The sequence below is a fragment of the Mustela erminea genome, chromosome X (assembly GCF_009829155.1).
Source record: "Mustela erminea isolate mMusErm1 chromosome X, mMusErm1.Pri, whole genome shotgun sequence".
In the NCBI taxonomy this organism is placed as follows: Eukaryota; Metazoa; Chordata; class Mammalia; order Carnivora; family Mustelidae; genus Mustela; species Mustela erminea.
In genome coordinates this window covers 93,229,322-93,253,747 of record NC_045635.1, presented here as the reverse complement: position 1 = coordinate 93,253,747, position 24,426 = coordinate 93,229,322, and the positions used below count along the sequence as shown (strand labels likewise).

Here is a 24,426-nt window from a genome sequence, read left to right as displayed (position 1 = left end):
GCTATGCTCGAGGCACTGATCTTTTTGCTTTTTCCTGTGTACCCCTAACTTATATTCCTAAACATTAGCATAAATAAACATTTATTTATTTATTTATTACAATCTTGAGGTCTTTTATTTTTCTTTTTTTATACTTATCATGGCATGAATTCATAGAGAATGAGTTCTAGCAGCTCAGGCTCCTTTCCATTGGTTCTCAAGAAGTTTGCTTCTCTAGGTGGAGCAGGCTGGTGCTTCAGTTGAACCCAAGTAATTTTCTGTTTGACTTCCTTCTTTTTCTGATCATTTTCCTTCACATGCTTCAGAAAGCTATCTCAGCCCTTTGAGTGCTTAATTTGCTCAATACATACATTAATTCTCTTGGCAAGAATCTCACCTTGTTTGCTTAGCAATGCCAATGGCATGCTGGGTAATACTGTAGACTCTTCCAGTTTTGCTGTGATAATATTTATGGGGCATTCCATTTTGAACAGTGCCCATTCCCTTAGTGTCCACAATATCACCTTTCTTGTGGATTTGCATATATGTGACCAAAGGAACAACTCCATGTTTTCTAAAAAGCCTAGAGAATATGTAACAGATACTTCTTCTCTTTCCCTTTGTGTTGGTCATTTTGGTGAATCACTGGAAGATGGCAATTCCTGCTGAAAGTGATAAATAAACTTTTAAAGAAGTCCTTCTGCCCCTTTTAAGATCATTTGGCCAATAAGCTCCTATGTGAACACTGTCACTTTAGATTCCAATGTGATTGGGTAACAGAAAAGAGACACTCATTTCTCATGGCCTGTGGAATCTGGGATGAAAGCCAATCCCAAGACTAACAATCAAAACAAGACTTTTAACCAATTACACTGCCTATTATTTACAGTAATCAGTATCATCCTGTTCTGCCTTTCCCTTGACTACTTTGAGGAACATCATGCAGACAAAGTGATAATGAGTGCTGAGCAACTGATTTTAAACTTCCCGATTCAGATGAGTGACTTGAGGGAGGCAAATATATACTTTCTGTTCATGCCTTCCCTCTGATGAAATGAAAAGCATAGATTTAATCCAGCTGCCAACAGTTCTACATAACTCCCCTGGACATCAAAGAGAAAGGAATAAAAACTTGAGGACCTTACAGAAATAAAAACACCACACGTCCATAGCCATGCAAATGCATTATGGAAATGAAAGTACCCACACTTCAGCACAGATACTATATATTTCTACTCTGCATTTGAAAAAGTCCTCTGTATCATAGACATTGTTGAGGTAGAAGAGACATCTAGGTCATCTAGCACTGTCCAGTCAGACTTCTGATAATGATGAAAATGTTCTGTTTATGCTGTTCACTATGGTAGTCATGGGTCACCTGTGGTTATTAAGTATTGAAATGTGGTATAATGCAGAACTGAATTTTTTATTTCATCCCATTTTAATTCATTTAAATTTGCATAGCTACATGTGGCTAGCAGCTACTATAATGGACAGTGAAGATCTAGACCTTTCTGTATTCTGAAGAGAAATTTCTTCTCCAGTTTCCCTGATCTCTTTGCATTCTCACTGAGGATCATATCCATGACCAACAGCTCCAGTAACCTTATAATGATGGTACTTAAACTTGGCTGTGTATTATATTCAACTGGAGTACTATTCTTAACAGCAGTGTGTGGTGGGGGGTATTATGACCCAATCACGGATATTTTTTAAAAGGTCCTCAGGCGATTCTAATGTGCAGTCAGATTTGAGAACCTTTGATCAATATGCTGATGACTCCCAACTCTGTATCACTAGATCTCAGTGCTGTGCTACACATGCTGACTGGATCTTTACTTCCCGATTCCCCTCCAGTACCCCCCCCAAAAAACCCCTCAAACACCAATATATCTAAATGGAATAACATTATGTAGTATTGCCCTCACCCAAATCCTTCAAACTTTAGTTACTAGACTTATTTCTGCCATTTTGCTATTTATTTTTTATACGTCTTATGTATTTCTCATTTCTCAATTTCTTCATTACAGCCTTCTTTTGTGTTTGTTTTTTTAGTAACTTATCATTCCGATTCACTTCTCATTTCCTATTCTATATATTTTTTAAGTAAACTCTACCCCTAACATGGGACTTGAACTCATGACCCCAAGATCAAGAGACTCATGCTCTACTGACTGAGCCAGCTAGGTACACCAAGAGGGGGTCTTTTCTAAATGTTTTTAATTATTTTTATAGTGGTTATGCAGGGGATTAAAATCAAAATCAAAATCTTCAATGTATAGCCAGCTAGTTTCAATTAATTACTTAGTTGCCATAGTATAAAAACTCTGTTCCTATGCAGCTCCCTTCTTCCCCCTCTGTGTTGTTATTGTCACAAGTTACATCTTTATAGGCTATGTGGTCATTAACATAGATTTATAATTTTTGTTCTATGCATTTGTATTTTGAATCATATATAGAGGGGCACCTGGGTGTCTCAGTGGGTTAAGCATCTGCCTTTGGCTCAGATCATGATCTCAGGGTCCTCGATTGAGCCCCACATCAGGATCTCTGCTCAGCAGGGAGCCTGCTTCTCCCTTGCTTGTGCTCTCGCTCTCTCTCTCTATGTCAAATAAATAAACAAAATCTTTAAGAATAAATAATTTATAACTGGAATCAGACCACTAGAATGATCATAATTCTAGAGAAGGGGAGACTCAGAGTCGAGAAAGACATGAGAGCTGAAATCGAACATTTAAAGGGTTGTCATGCAGAAGAAAGAGTTTTGCTCATGTTGCTCTAGAGAAAAGAACTAGGGCAATGGAATAGAAGTTGTAGGCAGGTGATTTCAGCTCATCATAGAAAAGCATTTGCTGAAAGTCAGCATTCACTGCAGAGGTAAGAAAGCAGTGAGTTCCCCATTGGTGGAAATTTTCATTAACTGAATAATAACAAAGATATTGTCAAGAGACTTTTTCGTTGGGCAGGGGATTATTCTAGATGACCTCTGAGATCCCCTGAAGAAGGTTCAAGATCTGGTCCTTTCTGGGAAAGATCAGTATCACTACATTAAAATTAGACAATTCTCAAAGTGGTACTATGGAAGGAGCCAAAATGCTCTCAAAACCATTACCCCACCAAATGCACATACATGCACACCCACACACACACACAGTCTTGCTCTCACCAGCCTACTCCTGTGCCTTTGTACATAAAATTTCACTTTAGTAACTTTTTGGATTGGGCATTTAAGGTTCTTCTTCAAATGTAGTTGTTTTCCTAGAAGAGGTGAAGCTTTAAGCCACCCAGCCATTTTCATCAGCTTCTATCACAGTGCCTGATACATAGTCATTAAATCTGCTCATTATCCACCATTTACACTTGAGATTGTACAAGTTTATCAGATTAAATCTGCTTGACTTAAAGGGTTCTGAAAAGATGCAGAAGTGGATAGGTAAGCATGGATAAGGGTGAGAGGTCACAAGGGTTTCACTATTCAAGCTCAATCCTCATGGCACAGAGTGCAAGCCATGCACAGATACCACATCCCACTAAAAGCACATTTTTTTTAGTTAGGTGGAAAGCAAGGCTTTCCTCCTCACAGACAAGGTCCAGGGCTGGGCAGTTATCTGGGCTGGGATTTGCACTCTGGCTTTCTGCCCAGCCCATTGATTTAGCTCTTTAAATCGCATCATTTAAGCCTACAAATGTCACAGATCCCATTAGACACTCTCCTCTGGCTAGCAGCACAGAAAAGAGAGAACACAATAAGCCCCCTGAGGCAGCCTGTTAGACCATTCCTAATGTTCCTTACTTGGTGGACTACATTGGGAGTGAGGCTCACTTGCAGAAATGGCATAAAGTGCTGGCTGGTTTTGTTTTGTTCGGTTAAGAAAACACCTCAAGGCCAGTGCATAAGGATGGGAAAGCCAACCTCATCTCTTGGCTTATGTTAATGGCAAATGAGTACAATCTGCCAAGTATAAAGGTAAAGAGTGACGGGAAGAAACCTTCTCAATAATACATCCTCAAGAGATGCCAGAAACTCTGTCATTACCTATTTGTTCCCAGAATAATGGCAGAATAGGACTAAGAGCATATGAAGAAAGCATTGTTCTCAGCCTGGTAGAAGGCTGAGACTAGAGCTGTAAGTAAGGGTCAACTGGCACCAGCTGTGGGGAATGGAAGAGCGGAAGGCATTAGGCAAGTCATCAATGTCTACATAAGCCTACATGTAAACAGACAGTGCGGGGAACCCATTTTACATCATTGTCAATGAGTAATGTCAAGGTGGGCATGGATACGTAAGAGAGATTCCCAAGCTCCCAAGGCCACAGCAAATTTCCTCCTCGAGGAATCCATCTTAAGGTGTTAACAGCTATTAGTCACATGATTTTTTAATTCCTTCCAGGGGTAGTTTTAGAGATGTAGTGCCTTAAAACAAAGGACTGATTCCCTCATAGTACACTCTCAGGCAAACCTCTCGAGGAGATATTTTTCTCTAGGGGGGATTCTATGAGGCTTCTCATAGCACAGTTCACTGGAAATGCAACAGACCAGATCAATTTCAAATGCAAGAGATGAAAAGTAAATCTAAACTCTGAATTAACCTTATATAATCCAATTATACTTACTTCAAGTCTAAAATTACCGTGATTTTACTGTCTTCTCTCTTCACTACTATAACCCACACATCTGGCACATAGCGAAAGTTCAATGAATGGTACTGCTTGTCGCCTTCATTATTACTACGATTAGCACAGGAAGCAGTAGTAGTAATAGTGCTGCCATGGCACAGTGCCTGGGACATATTAAGTATTAAAACTCTACTAATTATTGCACCAGCTCCTGGCAAAGTGCCTGGAATATAATAGGGCACTGGTTTAGTTAGTTCCCTTCCTTCTCATCTTGCACTAGAATACATTTGTCTTCAGTTTATCACACAGCCTTGCCTTACAGAAATGGAGACGATCTTCCTGCTGCACAGTGCCTAGCACAGCACCACCTGTGACACCATCTGAAAAGACATCTAATCTTTTTTCCCATGGTAACCTCTTAAGTGGCAAATGGGCAGCAAGTATTTAAGATCATTTTTCTGATGGGAAAACTGAGGTTATGAGCTCTTGCATTGGAATTTTAGCTCGCCTCTAATCCTTTTATCTTATTGTAGCCTGAAAACTATACCCCACCCCCCACTAAGCCACGGTCAATCTAACCACTGTTGTTCTTATGCTCTATGGTGCCTGGAATACCCTCACATTTTCATATTTAATTCACCTTCCAAAGGCTAGCTTAAGAACTACCTCCTCCATGAAACCTTCTCTGAGATCTCCAGCCCTCACCAAGCCCTTTCTGAAATTCCAAAGCATCAGATCAATGCCACACAATTTAATACTTAATTCTGTGAGCAAGCCAACCCTCCTCAGCTAGTTTGTATTTGTCAAACTTTAGTTTGTCGAGCACCCATCATGTTCCAAATCCTGTGTGACTCCTCAGAAGGCAGGAATCAAGGTACTCCTACCCTAGCGGCAGAAAGACAGCACACAGATGACATTGGAGAAATGTCATCCAAGTACCAGTGGAGAACTCAGAGGGAGATTGGCTAACTTTATGAAGGTGTTGGGGGAAAAGGTCACAGAGAAGTAACACTATGAGCAAGGTGGTGAAGCCGAGAAGGAATTTGTTAGGAGGAGAGTGTGGGATGAGGCTATGTATAAAAACATAGTCATAAAAAGGCAACTTAGAGAGCACCACTTAGTATGGGTAGAACTTAGGGTGGGATGGAGAGAAAACCATGGAAGCTTTACTCATTCATTCTTCAACTATATATCAGGCATCCAGGCATGCCAAGAACTTGGCTAGGTACAGGTGTTATAAAAACAGGACAGATGCAATCTCTGAACTTGAGCTTTAAACCAAATTGGACAAAAGAGATGATTATCCAGTAAGACAAAAATGTAACTACTAATTGTGATAAGCATTAAGAAGGAAAAGAATACAATGGAGAAAAGAGTATGAAGGAACTACTTTAGACAAGGTGACTAGTGAGAGCTTCTCTGAGGAGGTGACATTTTGTTGAGGCATAAGAGATGAAGACAGCTGGAGAAGAGCATTCCAGGAGGTAATCAAAGCAGTTGAGGTGCCAAAAAAGTTTGGCACATTGGGAGAATCAAAAGAAGTTTCATGAGGCTAAAGAATAGCAGATGAGGGTGAGAATTTGGAACGGTAAATACAAACCCAGACCTAGGAGACCTCAAAAAGGAAAGTTGATTTCATCACAAGAGCCGCAAGAAACTAATCAAGGAGGAGTAAAATGGAATCAGATGTGTGTTTCGTGAGATAAGTTGGGGGTGGTGATAAGTTGCGGGAGACCACAAAGAGGGAAGAGAATGGTCTGGATGACCAACCATAAGGTGGTGGAATGGTTTAGGCATGAGATGATGAACGCATGGACCTATTCTTTCATACCCTCCCAAAGTGACTAGTGTAGTGTGAGGCACACTGCAGGCTTCCAGTGTGCTCAGATTGATTAACTAAATAAATATAAATTGAATCGGATTGTTGATTCTCTCTTCAGGAGATCACACTATCTCTTCTTCCTCCTCCCTGTTCGTTTATAATGTAGAAGTGGAGACAGGGAGGCAGTCTACAGTTAGTATTATTTAAGTCATTTGCTGTTTAGTGACAAATGCTTACTCTAAGTGCCACTTCCCTTTAGTCACTGCTGAGTTACTTGAAAGTAGCACAGGAAATATCAGTGCTTCTTGATATAGCCAAGCAGTACCCTGTTCTCCTGAGACTTAGATGCAGAGAAAAATTTGTCATTTGGGCCTGTTCAGAACAAGAGGTGACACTCACCTTCAAATACCAACTTCCCAGAAGATCACAAGCACATGAATTGCAAATGTCACTTGGTATAATATATGCTTCTTCCTTTGCCAAAGCGGGGATGTCATTACCTGGAAAAGTGAGGCAAATTTTTGTGGAAGCTTCATGTCTTCATCATCTCTTCCATCCAAGAGATGAGACAAGTGGCCCTTTATCACATTTCCATTTCGTTTTGCTGGGAAAACAGTTTGGTAATGAGACACTTAAATCAGTCCAGCCCAACTCAGCCTCCAGAGGATCTTAGAGGTCCCAGGGATGAGAGGGAAAGGAGAACCAATCACCTTATGGATCTGAGCCTCATCTTCTCCCCTGGGGAGGATAACCATTCCTATCTCACAGGGCTAGTATAAGGAGTCAGTAAGGATCATGCATGAATTTGATCTGTAAACTATGAGGCAAGAACTCTATACTATTATTCATTCTATACAATTGAAGGCAAAGACTGTCTTTTACTTCTTGGTTTCCCAGAGAAAGTTAAACACATTGTAGGAATTCAATAATAGGTTTTACTTTAAAATAAATTCCATTAAAATCTGATTTTAGATGTGGGGCTTATAAAATAGACCATTCACTTCTCAGAACTGAATCAAACAGATTATCAGATCCATTAGCTTCTTGGTTTCAAGTAGTAGAGGAAAAAATCATGAATAGGCGGAGGGGATATTTGACTTTGGCCTATTGGAGCCAAGAACTGTTCCCCAGTGAGCAGCAGCTCACTGCTGGGTTTCAGTTAGCATGAAAACCAGATTTCAATCCAGAATCTACACCTGGGACAGCTTCAAATGTAACCCTGAAAATTAGCGCAGGCTCATGGGCCCAGGACCTGAAGGAAATTGGCCAAAGGTAACTCCAACTTTGAATCATAAATCAGAAGTATTATCATGAGTATCTTTAGGCAGCAGAAGGGAAAGAAGGAATTAATTTGTGCCATGTTTTAGGAGGTTTACACTGTGCCAGTTGCTTTGATAATATATTTTCTCATCTGACTCTCACAAGAGCTTTATGAAGAAGGAATTAACCTTTAGCACAGGGCCTGGTACACAGTAAGTACTAAGTGATAACTGCTATTGATGTTATTAATATTGATAACCTTAATAATAATAAATCAAAATGCAGTGGGATTGAATAACTTATCCAAGATCACAAAGCTGATAAAGTAAGGATTTGAACCCAGTTCTTTCTCACCCAAAAGCCTGGGCTTTTTCTGCTATACCCTTTTGCAAGTAGAGAAAGATTGTGGTATGAAGACGGTTGATTTTCCAACCCCTTAGCCAGACTTCCCCCATAAACTGGACACTTGAGAACTTCAGGCATCTAAGACTATCTTTGGTTTCTCTCTCTCCCACTCAGGTTGCTAAATGCTATGAACCATGGCCCAACTATACTACAAAAAAGTCAACTATTCGCCATACAGAGATCGTATCCCCCTGCAGATTGTGAGGGCTGAGACCGAGCTCTCTGCAGAAGAGAAGGCTTTCCTCAATGCTGTAGAGAAGGGGGACTATGCCACAGTGAAGCAGGCCCTACAGGAGGCTGAGATTTACTACAATGTCAACATCAACTGCATGGATCCTCTGGGCCGGAGTGCCCTGCTTATTGCCATTGAGAATGAGAATTTGGAAATTATGGAGCTTCTACTGAACCACAGCGTATATGTAGGTGATGCATTGCTCTACGCCATCCGCAAGGAAGTGGTGGGCGCTGTGGAGCTTCTGCTCAGCTACCGGCGGCCAAGTGGAGAGAAGCAGGTAAGAGAAATCCCTATGGTCTGGGGAAACAGCTAGGAACAATAAGGCCCCAGGATCAGAAGCCTGAAAACTAAGGAAGGTTAGATAGGTTGGAGTTAAGGAACCCTATCTTGGGGGCACCTGGGTGGCTCAGTGGGTTAAAGCCTCTGCCTTCAACTCAGGTCATGATCCCAGGGTCCTGGGATCGAACCCCACATCGGGCTCTCTGCTTCGCAGGGAGCCTGCTTCTTCCTCTCTCTCTCTGCCTGCCTCTCTGCCTACTTGTGATCTCTGTCTCTGTCAAATAAATAAACAAATTTTTTTAAAAAGAAACCCTATCTTGACAACCCTTTGCTCTTAGAAATAGCATCAGTGATCTCAGGTGGTATCCTAGAGCTACCCTGTTTTTTCTACCTAGAGCTACCACACGGTTTTACTCATTTGCCTTTTCCTTGTGAGCATTCGCCCATTTACATTCAATACTTAGCAACCTAAGGCTGCCTGGGTGGCTTGGTCAGTTAAGCCTCTGCCTTCAGCTCTGGTCATGATCCCAGGGTCCTGGGATCAAGCCCCACATTGGGCTCCCTGCTCAGTAGGGAGCCTGTATCTCCCTCTCTCTCTGTCCCTCTCCCCACTCATTTCTTCTCTCTCTCTCTCTCAAATAAATAAAATCTTTTAAAAATACTTAGCAACCCAAAAGTGTACATTCCAATTCCAGAATATCCAAGGTCATTTGACCCTTCCTACCTTCTGCTCTCTAGTTTCATTTTCTTCCTCTACTCAAAGGTTACATTTTAGAAAGGAAGAGACCAAATATAGATGTGGGATTTGTCCTCACTAGCCTCTCTCCTGGAGAATGGCAAAAGGCCTTTAAATGTGAATGCCTCGGTATAGATGAAGACACATACAGAGGATCATGTATTTTCCCAGTACCTGTGATGCAACTGCATTCCACTCCTAAGTGTTTAGTGGTTTGCCTCTGTGACTCTCCTACACTCCAAGGAACTTAAGCTTAATACTCTGGAATCACATTTGAGTCCTTCCTTTTCCTGACCTTTGTGTCCAATCCCCAAGCCCTATGGTTTCTTCCTCCCCAATCTCTTTCATACTTTCTTTCCTGCTACCACTCTGCCTGTACTCCTCATCATCTCTCTCCTAAATAGGTGATTCTCAAAGTGTGGTTCCCAGACCAGCATCATTAGTTAGCATCACCAGTGCGACCTGTTAGAAATGCAAATTCTCAGGTCCCACCACAGATTGACGGAATCAAAAACTCTGGGGATGAGGTCCAGTACACTGTGCTTTGACTAGCCCCTCCAGGAGGCTCTGATGCACACTCAGGTTTAAGAACCACTATCCTAGACTAACATGAAAATCTTCTAACTAGATTCCCTGACTAAAGAACACTTCCTTTATCACAAGCCATCCTGAGAAACAATGCTAATTTATTCTCCCCAGCACAACAATCCTGTCATTGCTGTCAATGCTTTCAGTAATTACAAGGTCTCATTACAAGAGAAACCAACACATGAAGTCTAACACTCTGTACCCTTCAGCAATGGTCTTTTCCAGTCCTGTCTCCCACAGGTTTCTCCTAAACCTCCCAAGTCAGACAGGTTTCTTCGCTGCCTTTCTTTGGAGCATAGTATGGACAAAGAAAATACAGAGTCATCAACTCTGGAATACCATAATACACTAAAGAGCAAAATAGTACAAATAAAACTCCAAATTGCAAAGTACTCCATTAAGGAAAGCACTTGACATCAAACCTTATAAGATACAACCAAAACTTGTTTTAAGGGAATTCATAGCTTTACTACTTGCCTGCCCAGTTAAACTGAAAGGAACAGAAGTAAGCTAAGTGATAACTCATAGACTAAGCATTGGAATGGAGAGAGCAGAAAAACAGACAGTAGATTAAAAGTTCTTTGAGTAAAGGTCCTGAATGTCCCATTTGCCATCAGCACTTAATACAGTGCAGCTGTATCCCCACACTAGGAAAGTGCCTGTAATATCACACGGACTCAATAAATACTTATCTTAAGAACAAGTAGTTCATAACAGTTCATTTGCAGTCAGCACTGTGCTGAGAATGTTACACCACTGAGTTCATTTAATCCCCTCAGCAACTCTTTTAAGTAGACACTACTATGACTACCCCTCTGAAAAATCGAGTAATAGTTGAATCAGTTGTCCAAGATCACAGTGTCAGAGCCAGGATTTGAACCCAGGCAACTGAACTCCTAAACCTACCCAATTAATCACTTGATTATACTGCTTTCAAAGCAATCGAAGTCTTGGGATTTCCAACACAGGAGTTCTAAGACTAGGGTTGATCAGTGAAGGATGGAGAGCTCTCTGGAAAGGACAGGCGAGAATTTGGATGAATAGCAAAACAGATAGGTATAAACAAGTTCCCTACTCAGTCTGTGTACCAATTCCCATCAAAACTGATTTGTTCTGTGCCCTATTTTCCCATAGCCCTGGAAGGTCCTGGGTGATTTACTGTGTTACTCTGAACTAAGGCTTACCCAGATACCCTGCTGTATGATGACCTTGCTCACCTCTGAGATCATGTAGCCATTAGCTCTAACCTTCCATTGACACCAATTATGTGCTACCATGTATTATTGGCCAGCAGTTGACATCAATTGCATGCTACTATGTATTACTGGCCAGCCTTGCCTAAATGTCTTATCTCTGTAACTAGATTGTTTCTTTTTCTTTTTTTTTTTAAATATTTTATTTATTTGTCAGAGAGAGAGCACAAGCAGGGGAAGGGGCAGAGGGAAAGGGAGAAGCACTCTCCCTGCCGAGCAAGAAGCCCGATGTGGGACTCCCATCTCAGGACCCTAGGATCATGCCCTGAGCCAAAGGCAGATGCTTAATCAACTGAGCTACCCAACTACCCTAGATTGTTTCTTAAATGTCAGACATAGTCTAATGCCTAACCATTTCCATGTTTCCCCCAATAGTACCTAACCCAGTTCCTAGTACATAATGGGTGATATATAAATATTTGCTGATAGATAAGAAGGAATTACATTTATCCCTCAGAAAAGTATATGGCTAGCTGATTGAACAAGACATCCTGGACTTTCATATTCAATCCCATTTATCCTCATAACTGTGGTGAAAGATAGGAGAGCACAGGGGAGTTTCCAAAGAGGAGGCTAGCAATACTAACCCTATCTGAGTTTTGAAAGTAGGCTATGTCCTTATTTGATGGCCCCCTTGTCCCCAATCTTTCCCGTCCTCTGGCAAACTCTGAAGAAGAAAGGCACCAGTAAACTTACTCTAAAGTACAATCTAAGGCATGACCTCCTTCAAGAAAAGCAGTGCTTAACTCACAGGAATGAACCACTAATGGTGAAATGTCAGGCATATGGAACAGGGGTGAAACTGTTTGGGACAGTCTGTCTATTCCCAAGATTCTTTCAGACATGCTGTCAATGTAAGACCTCCTTTGTCCATACTCCAGTATCACACCATATGTACAAACGCGCAAAGCCATCAGGCCATCCCCAAGTCTTTTCTGAAAGCTTTCTCCTCCCACTCTCCTCTCTCCCCCAACCCCCACCACCAGCCTCTGCTAAATTTTATTTTCTCCCATTGCTCTGACAATCGCTACAATAAGTCATATGTCAGTAACTATAACAACAGGCTGCCACGGTGCTGGAGTTCTGCCTTTCTGGGATATAGAAACAGGATTTGTTTACCTGGAAGCAATCAGGAATGTGAGCAAACGTAGGCCTCCTGAATGTCCATGGGTCCAGCTGGGTAGCCTACTCTCAGAAAGGCACACCTCCCACACACAGATTCCAAACACCTGGCCTTTTTCCTGGGTCCTCCATCTCGCCAAGGGATGGGCACAGCTGACCTCCATCTGTATTGGGTATATAAACGAGTGTCCTTTTTGGCTTTATTGGGCAAAGAGGTTGGTCTCAGGCTAGCAGCAAGAAACCCTCTGCTCAGCCCACCGTGCTCTTCCCTGTCTTCTAGCCTATCAAATGTCCTCTCAGATAAAGATCAGATGCCAGGGGTAAATGGCTGACACTGGCTTTGAGGATCAACACTCCCTTGGAAATCTGCATTTTTAATAGGAACCAAAACTCAAAGTAAAAATGGCGGTGCTTTTTCAGAATTTCCTGCACCAGACAAGTACAAGACTCGTGTGTGTGTGTGTGTGTGTTTGGTGTTAGTCTTTTGTCTTCTTGTGTGTGTGTTGTTCTGAGGTCTTGCTGCTCTGGAAATCTGACCCCCTTGGCAGCATCCACTCCCTGACCACTACAGCCTATTTCCTCAGTGGCAGATTTTGTGATTCCTTGGGATAAACATTCTTAAATAACTCACAGAATTCAAGAGCTTTGTATCACAGAACATTTAACACTCCCCTATTTCTTGTATATAAAGCCCTTTCCCTTTGGCCCACTGAGTCCAGGAACCACTAGAGGAACATCAGCAGCCTGAGGAGCCAAAGCAACTACAATCCAGAGCAGTCTTATACTTGCGTCTGGTCAAAACCAGCTCAAAGATTAATCACTGTGCATACAGAGAATTTGTCAAAATACAGATGCCTGACCCCCTACAAAATCAGAATCTTGGGGTTTGAGCCTGGGACCAACATTTTAATAGGCCCACCCTCGCCCATTTCTAGGTAAGAGGCCTATGACCCTCTCTGTATTTGTTTCCTAGGACTACCATAATAAATTTCCACAAACTGGGAGGCTTAAAATAGAAGAAATGCATTCTCTCCTCATTCAGAAGGTCAGAAGTCTGAAATGAAGGTACAAACAGGGCTGGCTCCTTCTGGAGGCCGTAGGAGAGAATCTGTTCCATGCCTTGGCTTATAACTGCATCAATTTCTGCCTCCATCATTACACACAGTTCTCCTCTGTGTCTTTTCCCTGTGTCTTTCGGTCTTGATCTCCATCTCTTTTCTCTTATAAAATATCAGCCATTGATTTAGGGCCCACCCTAATGCAGGATGACCTCATTTTAACATGACATCTGCAGACCCTTTTTCTAAATAAGGTCACATTCACAGGTACTGTGGGTTAAGGCTTGACAGTATCTTTTGACGGGATACCTTTCAATCCACTATACTCTCTATGAGGAATACAAGTCAGGTAAGTGGTTTTCAAACATTTTCAGAAACAGAGCCTTTAAATAAAGGAAATCCTGCCCAGATGTAAAACAGACAAACAGACCCACACAGAGCTGGCCTGGTTTATGAGCATATCAGGGCTCAAAGCCCTACTTGTTCTCACACACACACACAATCCTATACCTCCTTGGCCCCTAAGGAGCAAGCATAGCTGGAAAACCACTCATCTCAAAGACAGAATGACAGACTCGAATTCAGAGTTTGAGGTGCTAACCAACTTGCAGCAAACAGGATGACCTTGGGCAAGGTACAAGATCTTTTACACATGTCCAGTTACAGAATCACCCTATGGCTTAGTTTCCTCATATATAAAGCAAAGCTGATGATACCAGTCCCTACCTAATCTGGGGTAGGAAGAAAGAAAGAAAAAAAGATACATTGAAGTCTTTTGGAAAAAAATGTAAATGCTAGACAGAGGTCAAGGACTGTTACTCTTGGCTTCATTCCATCAGTTTGACTTAGCCTGTCATATTGTGTGGAGAGACCATCTGGCAAGTGGCACACATCACAACGAAGCACTAGTACAATGAGAGAGAGAGAGACTGGTGAGCAAGCTGGCCCAGTTCACAGATTACCTCCTTCTGCCTGGCATTGATGACAATGGTCTTCCTTTTGCTGTTAAGCAAGCTGTATAACCTTGAAGTCATCCCTTCCTGTTCACTGGTGTCTTTAAGGATTGAAGCAACAGGGAGGTAGAGCTGCTGGCCTCTCCATCAACAGCTTACCCAAAAAATTTTCTTTCTTGGTCATTTGCGTCAGTGCAGGCAGGCGGAAAGAGACTAAGCCAACCTTCTCCCCAAGGCCCACCCCTCTGGGTTCTGCCATAATTACTCATTTGTCTGTGGCAGATGGCTCCAAATTAAAACTGGTTTCACAGATGAGCTAGTGAGATTAAGTTTCAACAACACTGATAAGTGTTTGTGTTAAGATTGTAGAAAATCAGCAAGAAGACTTTCCATTTACTCCCTTCTATCTGACTTATGGTCTCAGGGAGAGATTGCACAGTGTGGAGGGGAACACTGAGGGCCTGGGCAAAGGTGACTAGAGCCCAGAGAGGGGAACTAAAGAGCCTAACCTCTAAGTCTCAAACATTCAGTAAGAGAGCAGAAAGTAAAGGGAAGAATGGCAGAAGTTACCCTGCTATTCATAGACAACCTAAAGTGGTAGAAAGAAAGTAAGCTTTGCAGCCAGCCACTTATTAGATGCGTTTCCTTGGACATATCAGTTAAACATATCAGTTTAGAAACCTTAGTTTCTTCATCTGTAAATGGGAACAACCGTGGAGTCTACTTCATAGAGGTAAAGTGAGATTAAATGGAATAATGCACATATATTACTTAGAACAGTGCCTGACACATAGCCAATACTCGGAAAGGGTAGTTAGTACTATTCCTACCCCTATTAGTTTGAAACCCTGCTGATATCACCTTCTGGTGATAATCTCATGTAACCATTTTTTTTTCAAAAATGTGGTAAGAACCCACTTGCAAGAGTTCAGACTGAGTGACTTTAACAAAGTTATTTACAGTTATTGAGCATCAGTTTCCTTATCTATATAGTGGGGATAATGATACTGTCTATGTCACAGATTGCTGCAAGATTTAAATGAGAATTATTTTTTTAACATTTGGCATAATTTGTGGTACCTAACATTCAATATGTGATACTTATATTCTTAGCATTAATATAAAACAGTCTTATTATGAACTCTGTTACCTGAATTGCCCAATGTAATGGAAAGTATTTAATCTTTGTCATAATCTGAGGAACAGCTTTAATTCTCTGATTTTCATTCTAAAATCAAAGTTCTAGACCCAAAAAATGGGTTGTGCCAATCAACTCAAGATAATAAATCAACCACTTCTTGGGAGGAGAAGGTCATAATGAGTGCATCATATCATAGCAGACAAACTGCTGTAGAGTCCAGCTTCTTTCTTTCAACCCACTTCAGTCTTCTCCGCCCCAACTTCCAGTCAGATGCCCAGTAACAACCAGCTAGATGATGGTGACCGTTCACCAAGGTCTCAACTAAGGAGTGGCTCAACCAGTGACCATAGACTAATTCCCCTTTACTCCAACTAGGATCAGAGAAGACAAGAGGGAGGGTAGATAGATGGGCATGGGAACCCCAAAATTGCCATTTATAAGACTCAGGATGCACCGGGCCCAGTGCCCTGAGTCTCGGTGAGGTATTATTCATTCATTTCCCTCTGACCAGCATGCCATCCTCTTCTTTCTTCCTTTCCAGCTCAAAGCCTATTTTCTAAAATGTTCTCCCCTTGAAACCTCTGTGTCTACTTGTGTCTGGAGTGTCTTCCTATATTGTCCACATCACACATTTTGGATGATGTAGCACACATTTGCTTGCACTGTTCTATTTCTGCCCCCTGGTTTTTGTTGGCATATGGAAAGGAACAGGGTTGTGTTTGGTGCACTGGGATAGGACAGCTGGGAAGGGAGATAGAAGGAGACCTCTGGATTTTGCACCAATATTTCACACTTGAATTGAATTTGCAACAAGAGCTATAAGCTAGAAAAACAAATAGCAATGAAGAACCTAGGGTAAAAAGGAGACAGAAATGGCTGCTTTTTATACAATCAGTGTGAGGCACAGGAGGAGTAGATGATATCACAGGCAGATGAGTTATACCTGCCCTGGGACAGAGGAGAATAGAAAACTTCCTAGCTGGACATGTGTATGTTGGTTAGGGCTATGCTCAACCATGAGCACAAAGCTCTTGAAAGGAAGCTTGAGTTGATGGTAGCTCTGGGGAGCTAAAAACTCACATGTGTTTTTATTTGGTGATTGCCTTTTTATATTATATTTATATATATATTATATTTATATATTTATATTTGTATTATATAGATAGATATTTGTATTTCTTCTTTGTGAGGTATAATGCAGTCAGCTATCTTGGTTTTCTTGAAACCAAGTTTAAGTAACTGCGTTTTTTGGTTTTTGGTTTTGGTTTTTTTTTCAGAGAGGTGAATATCTTAAATCTTTTGTGGCTCTTGGAACACAAAAGGCCATGCTCACTAAGAGGGGAGGGGGCTGGAGGGACAGCATGTGCATGTTTGTTCTCCACACAATACCATACATTTCTTGAGGGCACTCACTGTATCTTTCAATTTTATTGTGAGGCATATAATTAGCAGTCAAAAATACTTAGACAACTGAATAGAACTGAAGTGAATTAATCATTTGCTGAAACTCTATCATCAATGAGTTGTTCCAGAGAGACACTACTTGGAGCTGCTTTGCTTGTTTTCAGCTTTGTTGTAATCGTTAGTGCTTCTGATGGTCCCTCCGTGGCAGAGTGGAATAATAGAGTAGCTTGGGAGACCGGAAGCTTTGTGCCAGTTCAGACTGAGCTGAGTGATCTTGGACATGTTACTTCAGGCCAAATAATCTCTAAACTCTCTACAGTTGTGCTTTGAGAATACAATAGGTCTTGTCCACTGAAAGTCAGCACAAACACAAGAGGAAGTAACTCAGTGTATCACTTTGTCTGCTATGATATGATGCACTCATTATGACCTTCTCCTCCCAAGAAGTGGTTGATTTATTATCTTGGGTTGATTGTCACAACCCATTTTTGAGGTCTAGGACTTTGATATTAGAATGAAAACCAGAGAGTTAAAGCTGTTCTTCAGATTATGACAAGATTAAATATTTTCTGTTAGATTGGGCAATTCAGGTAACAGAGTTCATAATAACCCAGGGGACTGGTTGAACAGCACTATCCCTCAGCAAGTGTTTGTGAGGAGCTGGCCATGTTGATCTTTAACTCCTTCCCCTTCCATCTAACTACTTCCCCAAATGACATTCTCTTCTGCCTCTCTTCCAATCCCTCCCCATATACACAGTTTCAATGTTGGTGTCCCACTGTAATCTCATTGGTTTGCAACTCTCTTGGCTTCCACGATATCATGCCTACCTGGAGCCTCATCTCCCTCTGACCACTGCCTTTTAGTCTTTTCTTCAGAGTCCTTATCTTTTTTCCCCTTCAATACTGGTGCTACACGGAGATCTATCATTTCTACATTTTTGGTTCAGTATCTATCATGAGGTCCATAATTTCTTTTCCAAATTTCAGCTATATATATATATACCTAGATGTACCCTAGACCCTTACAATTTACTATGTCTAATAATAAAAATAGTAAACACTAATTTGCACTTACTATGTGCCAGGCACCATTCTAAGTACATAATATACATTAACTTGTTTGAGCCTCACAACCGTCCTATGATGAGGGATAATACTCATTCTTACAAATGGAGGCATTAGGCACAAAGAGGTTAAATAACTTTCCCAAGATTATAGAGCTGGTCAGTAGACTAACTGGGATTTAAACCTAGGCAGTCTGGCTGCAGAGTCTGTGTTCTTGCCTGTACTAACCTCAGTTTGCCCTCCATGTCCTCCTCTTCATCCAGTGTATCCTCTCCAAGGTGATGGCATCCTCATGCCTCCAGGTATCCTTCCAGTGTTCTAGATCTGAAACCTTGCAGTGGTCTTCACCTTCACCCTCTCCTTCAGCCACCCACACCAAGTTGGTTACCAAGTCCCTTTAAATAACTGAGGTGAGGAGGCAAAGATATAATCAATTAGTCAAAATATAAGTGCTGTTAGAGATAAGAAAGGACTGTATTTTGAGGAGCATAGGTATCTGATCATGTCACTCAAATGGTTAGGGCTGCTTCTTATTTCCTGTAGAATAAAGTTCAAAATACATGTGCATTGTTGATAGTTTGAAGAAAGAGGCCTGGCAATTCATGTCGAATTGTCACTGATAAATCCAGCCCTAAACTTAGATGGATAGTGAGTTCCGTTGGACAAGACAGTGTAAGGGAAGTGGTTTCTTCTTCTGTCCTCTCCAGAGTCAGGACAGCTACCTTAGTGAGGGGCATCCGGGATTCAGGGACCTCCTGGTAAATGTACACTTAATCTGGTAGTTATTCTCTATTCTAAAATGTATGTCAGGGGTACCTCAGTAGCTCAGTGGGTTAAGCCTCTGCCTTCAGCTCAGGTCATGATCTCAGGGTCCTGGGGTCGAGCCCCGCATCGGGCTCTCTGCTCAGCGGCGAGACTGCTTCCTCCTCTCTCTCTCTGTCTGCCTCTCTGCCTACTTGTGATCTCTGCCTGTCAAATAAATAAATAAAATCTTGTAAAAAAAATTTTTTAAAAGTATGTCACCCCTCTGAAGTCCTCCACAGAAGGAAGGTAATCAGCATATTATTACTAAGATCTTGAATGAGGGAGTTTCCTGTTTCACCATACTATCAGTGGATTGTTATTGCTGGTCCATTAGTTTAAAAAAAAAAAAGGGCTGTGAGCCAGATAAGGAAAAGGCACTGAAAGAACTTTCCAAAGAAATACAAATCAGAGAAGGAAGAGGAACATGGTCACAACTGCAAATCTCCTGCATGTCTACCACCTTTACCTCCTTATCTGGAAAAGGGAGATGATGACCTACAGCAAACACTTCTGAAACTGGAGAGTGGAATTTATAAATCCCCCTCTGCACTTCAAGGACAGCCTGGAGTGATTTGATGTTTGTGGCCACCATCAGCTCCATTATTCATATGAGAATTGCAGATAGAACTTTTGAGCTGCGAATGACCTCTAGAGATCCTCCAATCCATCCCCTCCTCAAATAGCCAGGTAGATCTTCCCACCTACCAATGGGCCTACATAAGGAAGGCTTCAATCCCTACTGAGACAGCCGAATTTAGAGCAGCTTGGGCTTTGTCTACCCAACCAAAATGAAGATGTGTCATATTTACTCAAGCAATTTTCCCCCTTTTCCCTCCCCATTATTTCTTAACTCTCAAACTGAGGTTATTCAAGTATCAGGAACCCAGATTGCCACTGCCCTTCTCCACCGCCATGTTTACTTTGGAGCTTTTGTTTTAAAGATAATACATGTTATTACTACTCTCAGAACCCACTCCCTGGAAGTCATCATTATGAACAATATAGGTGTGTCCTCCTATGTATTTTGTATGCATAATCAAACAGAAACATATACACACAAATACAAGCACAGACTTCTTTTCACAAATGTTCAACAACTTGTTTCTTTTTCCTTAACAATATATTGGAGACATCTTTCCCTAGGAAGATATTTATCTTTACCATATTCTTTTTTTTAATAAAGATTTTATTTATTTATTTGACAGACAGAGATCACAGGTAGGCAGAGAGGCAGGCAGAGAGAGAGAGGAAAGCAAGGCTCCCTGCTGAGCAGAGAGCCCAATGTGGGGTTCGATCCCAGGACCCTGAGATCATGACCTGAGCTGAAGGCAGAGGCTTTAACCCACTGAGCCACCCAGGTGCCCCTACCATATTCTTTTTAATAACAATATTACATTATATCATACAGATTGCCATATTTATTTAACCAGTCCTCTATTAATGAACATTTATTTCAAGAATATCTAGGTTGTTGGATTTTGCTTTCCTAAACAATGCTGTGATGAATATCAGTGGGTTTGCGTATATGTGTGTGTCTTTGAAAAGTTGTGTGATTATATCTGTAAGGCAAATTCTTAGTAATGAGATTATGGAATCACAGGGTATGTGCATTATTTAATTGCAATAGCTATTGCCAAATTGCTCTCCTACCAACAGTGTGTGAGAATGCTTGTTTCTCACATCCTTGGAATAAAGATTGCAAAAAATTTAATGATTTTGGGAAATTTTTGTCAACCCGACAGTTAAATATGCTATCTCATTATTGTTTTACAGTTAAATTTTTAATTTCCTATCATTTAATATTGTATTGTAAGCAATGTGTTTTATTCTTCTGTGAATCATCTGTTAATTTTTTTAACCCATCTTCCTACTAGTCTTCATCTTTTTCTTACTGATTTGTCTAAACTCTTTGTATATTAAAGTAATTAACACTTTATTCATTCTTGAAAATGTTTCACTCTGATTTATTAGAGAATAGTTATTTGCTCAGAGTTTTATAGCAAGTCTAGAGGAAAGAGCAAAGCTAAATGTATTCTAGATCTTTTAAGTTTTTTTGCATAAAAGTATGCAATTGTTTTAAGTGATGCTTAAAATGTCTTAGTGTCTCTCTGGGATAAAAAAACCAGGGTGAAAGACTTATTGATGTTTAATCACTTTTTTATTTTTAAGTTGCCAGTTTAGTGCTTAAGTACCTTTGTCCAAAGGAAAGAAGGCTATATGGTTGTTAAGGCTAGAGTTTACCAAGTTGAAGGCATAGAAAGGACAAGATGGGCCTATGCATCATGGGAAGTAGAAATGACACAGAAACAGAAAAAAGGGTGGGTCTTTAGCCGAGGAATGAGTTCTAACACCCAAGCAATGACAAAAATCCATTTAATACATTCTTTGCCCTGGCTTTATTGGCAGCAGAATTGCTACTCCAGGAAAAAAAAAAATAAAGTATTACAGGAAAACATTTTCCTGAATTTCCTCAATAGGAAGGAAACGTATGAGAGAGGAAATACAACATGACAAGGCTATACTGTTTCTGGTCTAAACTCTTCAAATTGTCTACAAGGATCAGATAAATAGGATAGATTCCAAATTCTTACTTTACTTGATGACATACTGATACAATCATCTAGATTAAGAACGTGTTTGGGACACTGACAGAGTAGACGAATACTTGTGTCAAAATAGGATGATCAGACAGCCCTAACTGATACGCTAGAGAGATTCTTGATAATGTAGAAGCTTTTAGTGTCTTCTTGTCCTGCAGTCAATAAAATGTCATTTAACTCTGGATAGAACAACCTTAACAAGCTCAGAAGAGGAAAAACCTCTCTAGACTGATGGTACCAACAACCTCCACTGTCTGTTACTCAGCGTATTTTTTCCCTACTTTGATTTGAGATGAGCTAGGAACTTAGGGAATTCACAAAAGGGATAAACAAAAAAATTATTGTGTTTGAACTATGTGAACTGCAATTATAGACTTTTGATATCTGAAAGGGGCACAAAGAATAGAGGAAATCATGAGATTTCCATGACAAGCCTTGAATCATTCCAGACCATCCTAGATATGACCATATCTCACCACCCCCTACCACCTCACAATAGTCCAAGCCACCATTACCTCTTAACTGGATGATTATCAAGGTCTCTAACTAATCTCCTTGCTTTCCCTCTCAGTCCCCACATAATCTAGTCTTTTTCCAGCTACAATCAGTCATACTTTTAAGACATAAATCAGACCTTTTAACCCTGGTCAAAGTCCTCCCAAGCCCTTTCCAATGCCTTCAAGGCCCTGCATGATCTGGCCCTCTGCTCTTTGCTCTCATCTCCTATCACTCTCCCTCACTTGATCTGCTCTAGCCATAGTCACCTCTTAAAAGAATGGTCTAGCCTCAGTGCCTTTGCCTGAAATGTTCCTCATCCAAGTAGCTGTATGGCTGGCTTCCTTCTTTTGTTTAGATATTTACTCCAGTGCTCCCTAATTGGGCAGGCCTTCCTTGATCTCCCTATATAGAAATAACAACATCATCCATTTCCCCCAGCTCCCACCCTGGCAACCACCAACATATTCCCTGTATTGATGAGTTTGGTTGTTTGCTTTTAAAGATTCCATGTATAAGTGAGGTTATATAGTATTTGTCTTTCTTTGGTTTATTTCACTTGGCATAATAGCCTCACATCCAGTCCTATCATCACACATAAGTAGTTATTGAATGAGTGAAAGGAAGAGAATGTCAGACCTAGAAAGATTGTCTAGTCCACCTCCTCCCATCTTATTGATGGGGACAGTGAGACTCACAGAGAGAAAGTGATTTCTCCAGGCTCAAAGGACTGACTCATATAGAAAAGCCAAGATGCATAACTTCTGACTTTCCACTGAGTGTTGCTCCCAGTACATTAAGTACAGTACTGTCTTGAAAGCTACCCAGAGTAAATTCTATGACATTCCATAGCCACCCATTCTGGAGTCTATCTTCCTTGCCTCTAACCTAAATCCTTCATCTTATAAGCTAAACAATTTTCTCTACTTCAGCTCTTGGTGAAGAGGAAAGACATTCTAAAGATATACAAACCTTCTTTTAATCAAGTATTTCTTATTTCAGGAAGCTGATATTTGCTACGAACAAAATCCAAGGCAACGTTTCTGATGTCCATGGTGACCCAAAAGACTTATATCAATCCATGAACCAAGTATCTCTTGTTACATGACAGGGATCTAGAGACCCAAGGAAATAAGATCACATAAATGTCTAAGTGACCATATCTTTGACTCTAGGTTAGTGCAGTTAGTGCAGGATAACATTAAAATATCTTCTCTAAAACTAAAACATATTTGTATCTAAAAACCAAACCTAATAACCCTAATGTTGTATCCGAAACATTCATCTGTGATATAGATGTGGTCAAATTTCACAACTTTTGCCAACCAAACAGCCTTCCCTTCAACTACTAAGGGGGCTACAACACAGTGGTGAGCCCTCGCTCATCTTTGATGCAGTTATTTTTCTGCCTTCCTTGTTGAGAGCTTGATTTCTTTCTTCCAATGTTAGAGTCTCCCACATTTTAATCAGAGATTGACATGATTTCTAAATTGGCTGATCCCATTTGTAAACCGGAAGCAGGAAAAGGTAGGCTCCTATATCCTGCAGTCAGTGCTAAGTTTTTCTGGGTAATAGCTTGTCTGATCAAAATGGGAATTGTTCTCTGGATCCCAGAACTGACTCGAGAGAAAATGCTATAGATCTCCTTTGGGGAAAGTGACTTAAAGGAGCTAGGTTATTTTTACCTGGAAATCATTCTTTGGCCATCCCTACTATTTTTCATTCAAACTGAGAGGAATCCTGAATTCATAATTTCAACCAAATGATTCAACTAGTAATGTCAATTCCATCCCCCTTGATCTTCAGGTTTGGAGAACACAACCCAATAGTCAGACAGAACAGTATGGCCTGATAAGAACACTAGGCTGACGCTATCAGTCTGGAGCTCTTTCTCTGGAACCAGGCTAAAATATTTCCTAAAAGACCCTTGAACCCAGCATCCATAAATTTATCAGATGAGCAAGAAGCCACCTTGTACCTTTAGGGAATGAACTAACTATAATATAGAAAATCTTGTTTGTTTTTTTGTTTTCTGTTTTTTAAGCAGAGTAGACTAGACCAAATGGCTTTATTCCCAAAAATCAGTATTGCTTGGTTTTATTCCCAAAAATCAGTATTGCAAAGCACTTAAGAGTTAACATTGGTGAACTTCTTGCCATTGGTGTATATAATACTGATGAAGCCACAGTACCACATCCACTGCAAATGCAGCCCATCATCATCTCCTCCTCCTCTATTTACTCTTCCTTTTCTTCCTTTTGGGTTCTGAGAGTCTGGCTTCTCACTTTCCCGGCACAGGCCAGGGTACTTCCCCTCCAAACATATGGTCAGCTAGTTTTGGAGGACATGGCCAGGACCTCTATCCGACACTAACCAAGAGTAGCCTCAACCTTTAGAGATGTGTCTGCCAGAAATACCACTTGATCTTCCAGAGTGATGCCCTTCAGTGAGGTTCCATGAGCCTTGGTCCAGGCAACTGTCTCCTGGCCAGTCACCTTGAAGATGTGTAGCTCCTGGGCATGGACAAAGAACTACATGTTGTCTACTGAACCAACCACAGCCATAACTGCCCCTACCATGAAGTTAAAGTCAAAAAATAGGAAGGAATA

The 24,426-nt window shown here is 40.9% G+C and overlaps 1 protein-coding gene and 1 pseudogene across 1 annotated transcript in view; one reads left to right on the top strand and one right to left on the bottom strand.

Annotated features, from left to right (window-relative positions):
- TRPC5 (transient receptor potential cation channel subfamily C member 5) overlaps positions 1-24,426 on the top strand; it is a 255,505-nt gene that overhangs the window by 112,441 nt on the left and 118,638 nt on the right. The window contains exon 2 of the mRNA XM_032331227.1: positions 8,197-8,594. Within this exon, the coding sequence (XP_032187118.1) occupies positions 8,217-8,594 (378 nt within the window). The 5' untranslated portion in view covers positions 8,197-8,216. The remainder of the gene's footprint in view (positions 1-8,196; positions 8,595-24,426) is intronic.
- LOC116582327 lies at positions 138-612 on the bottom strand (annotated as a pseudogene).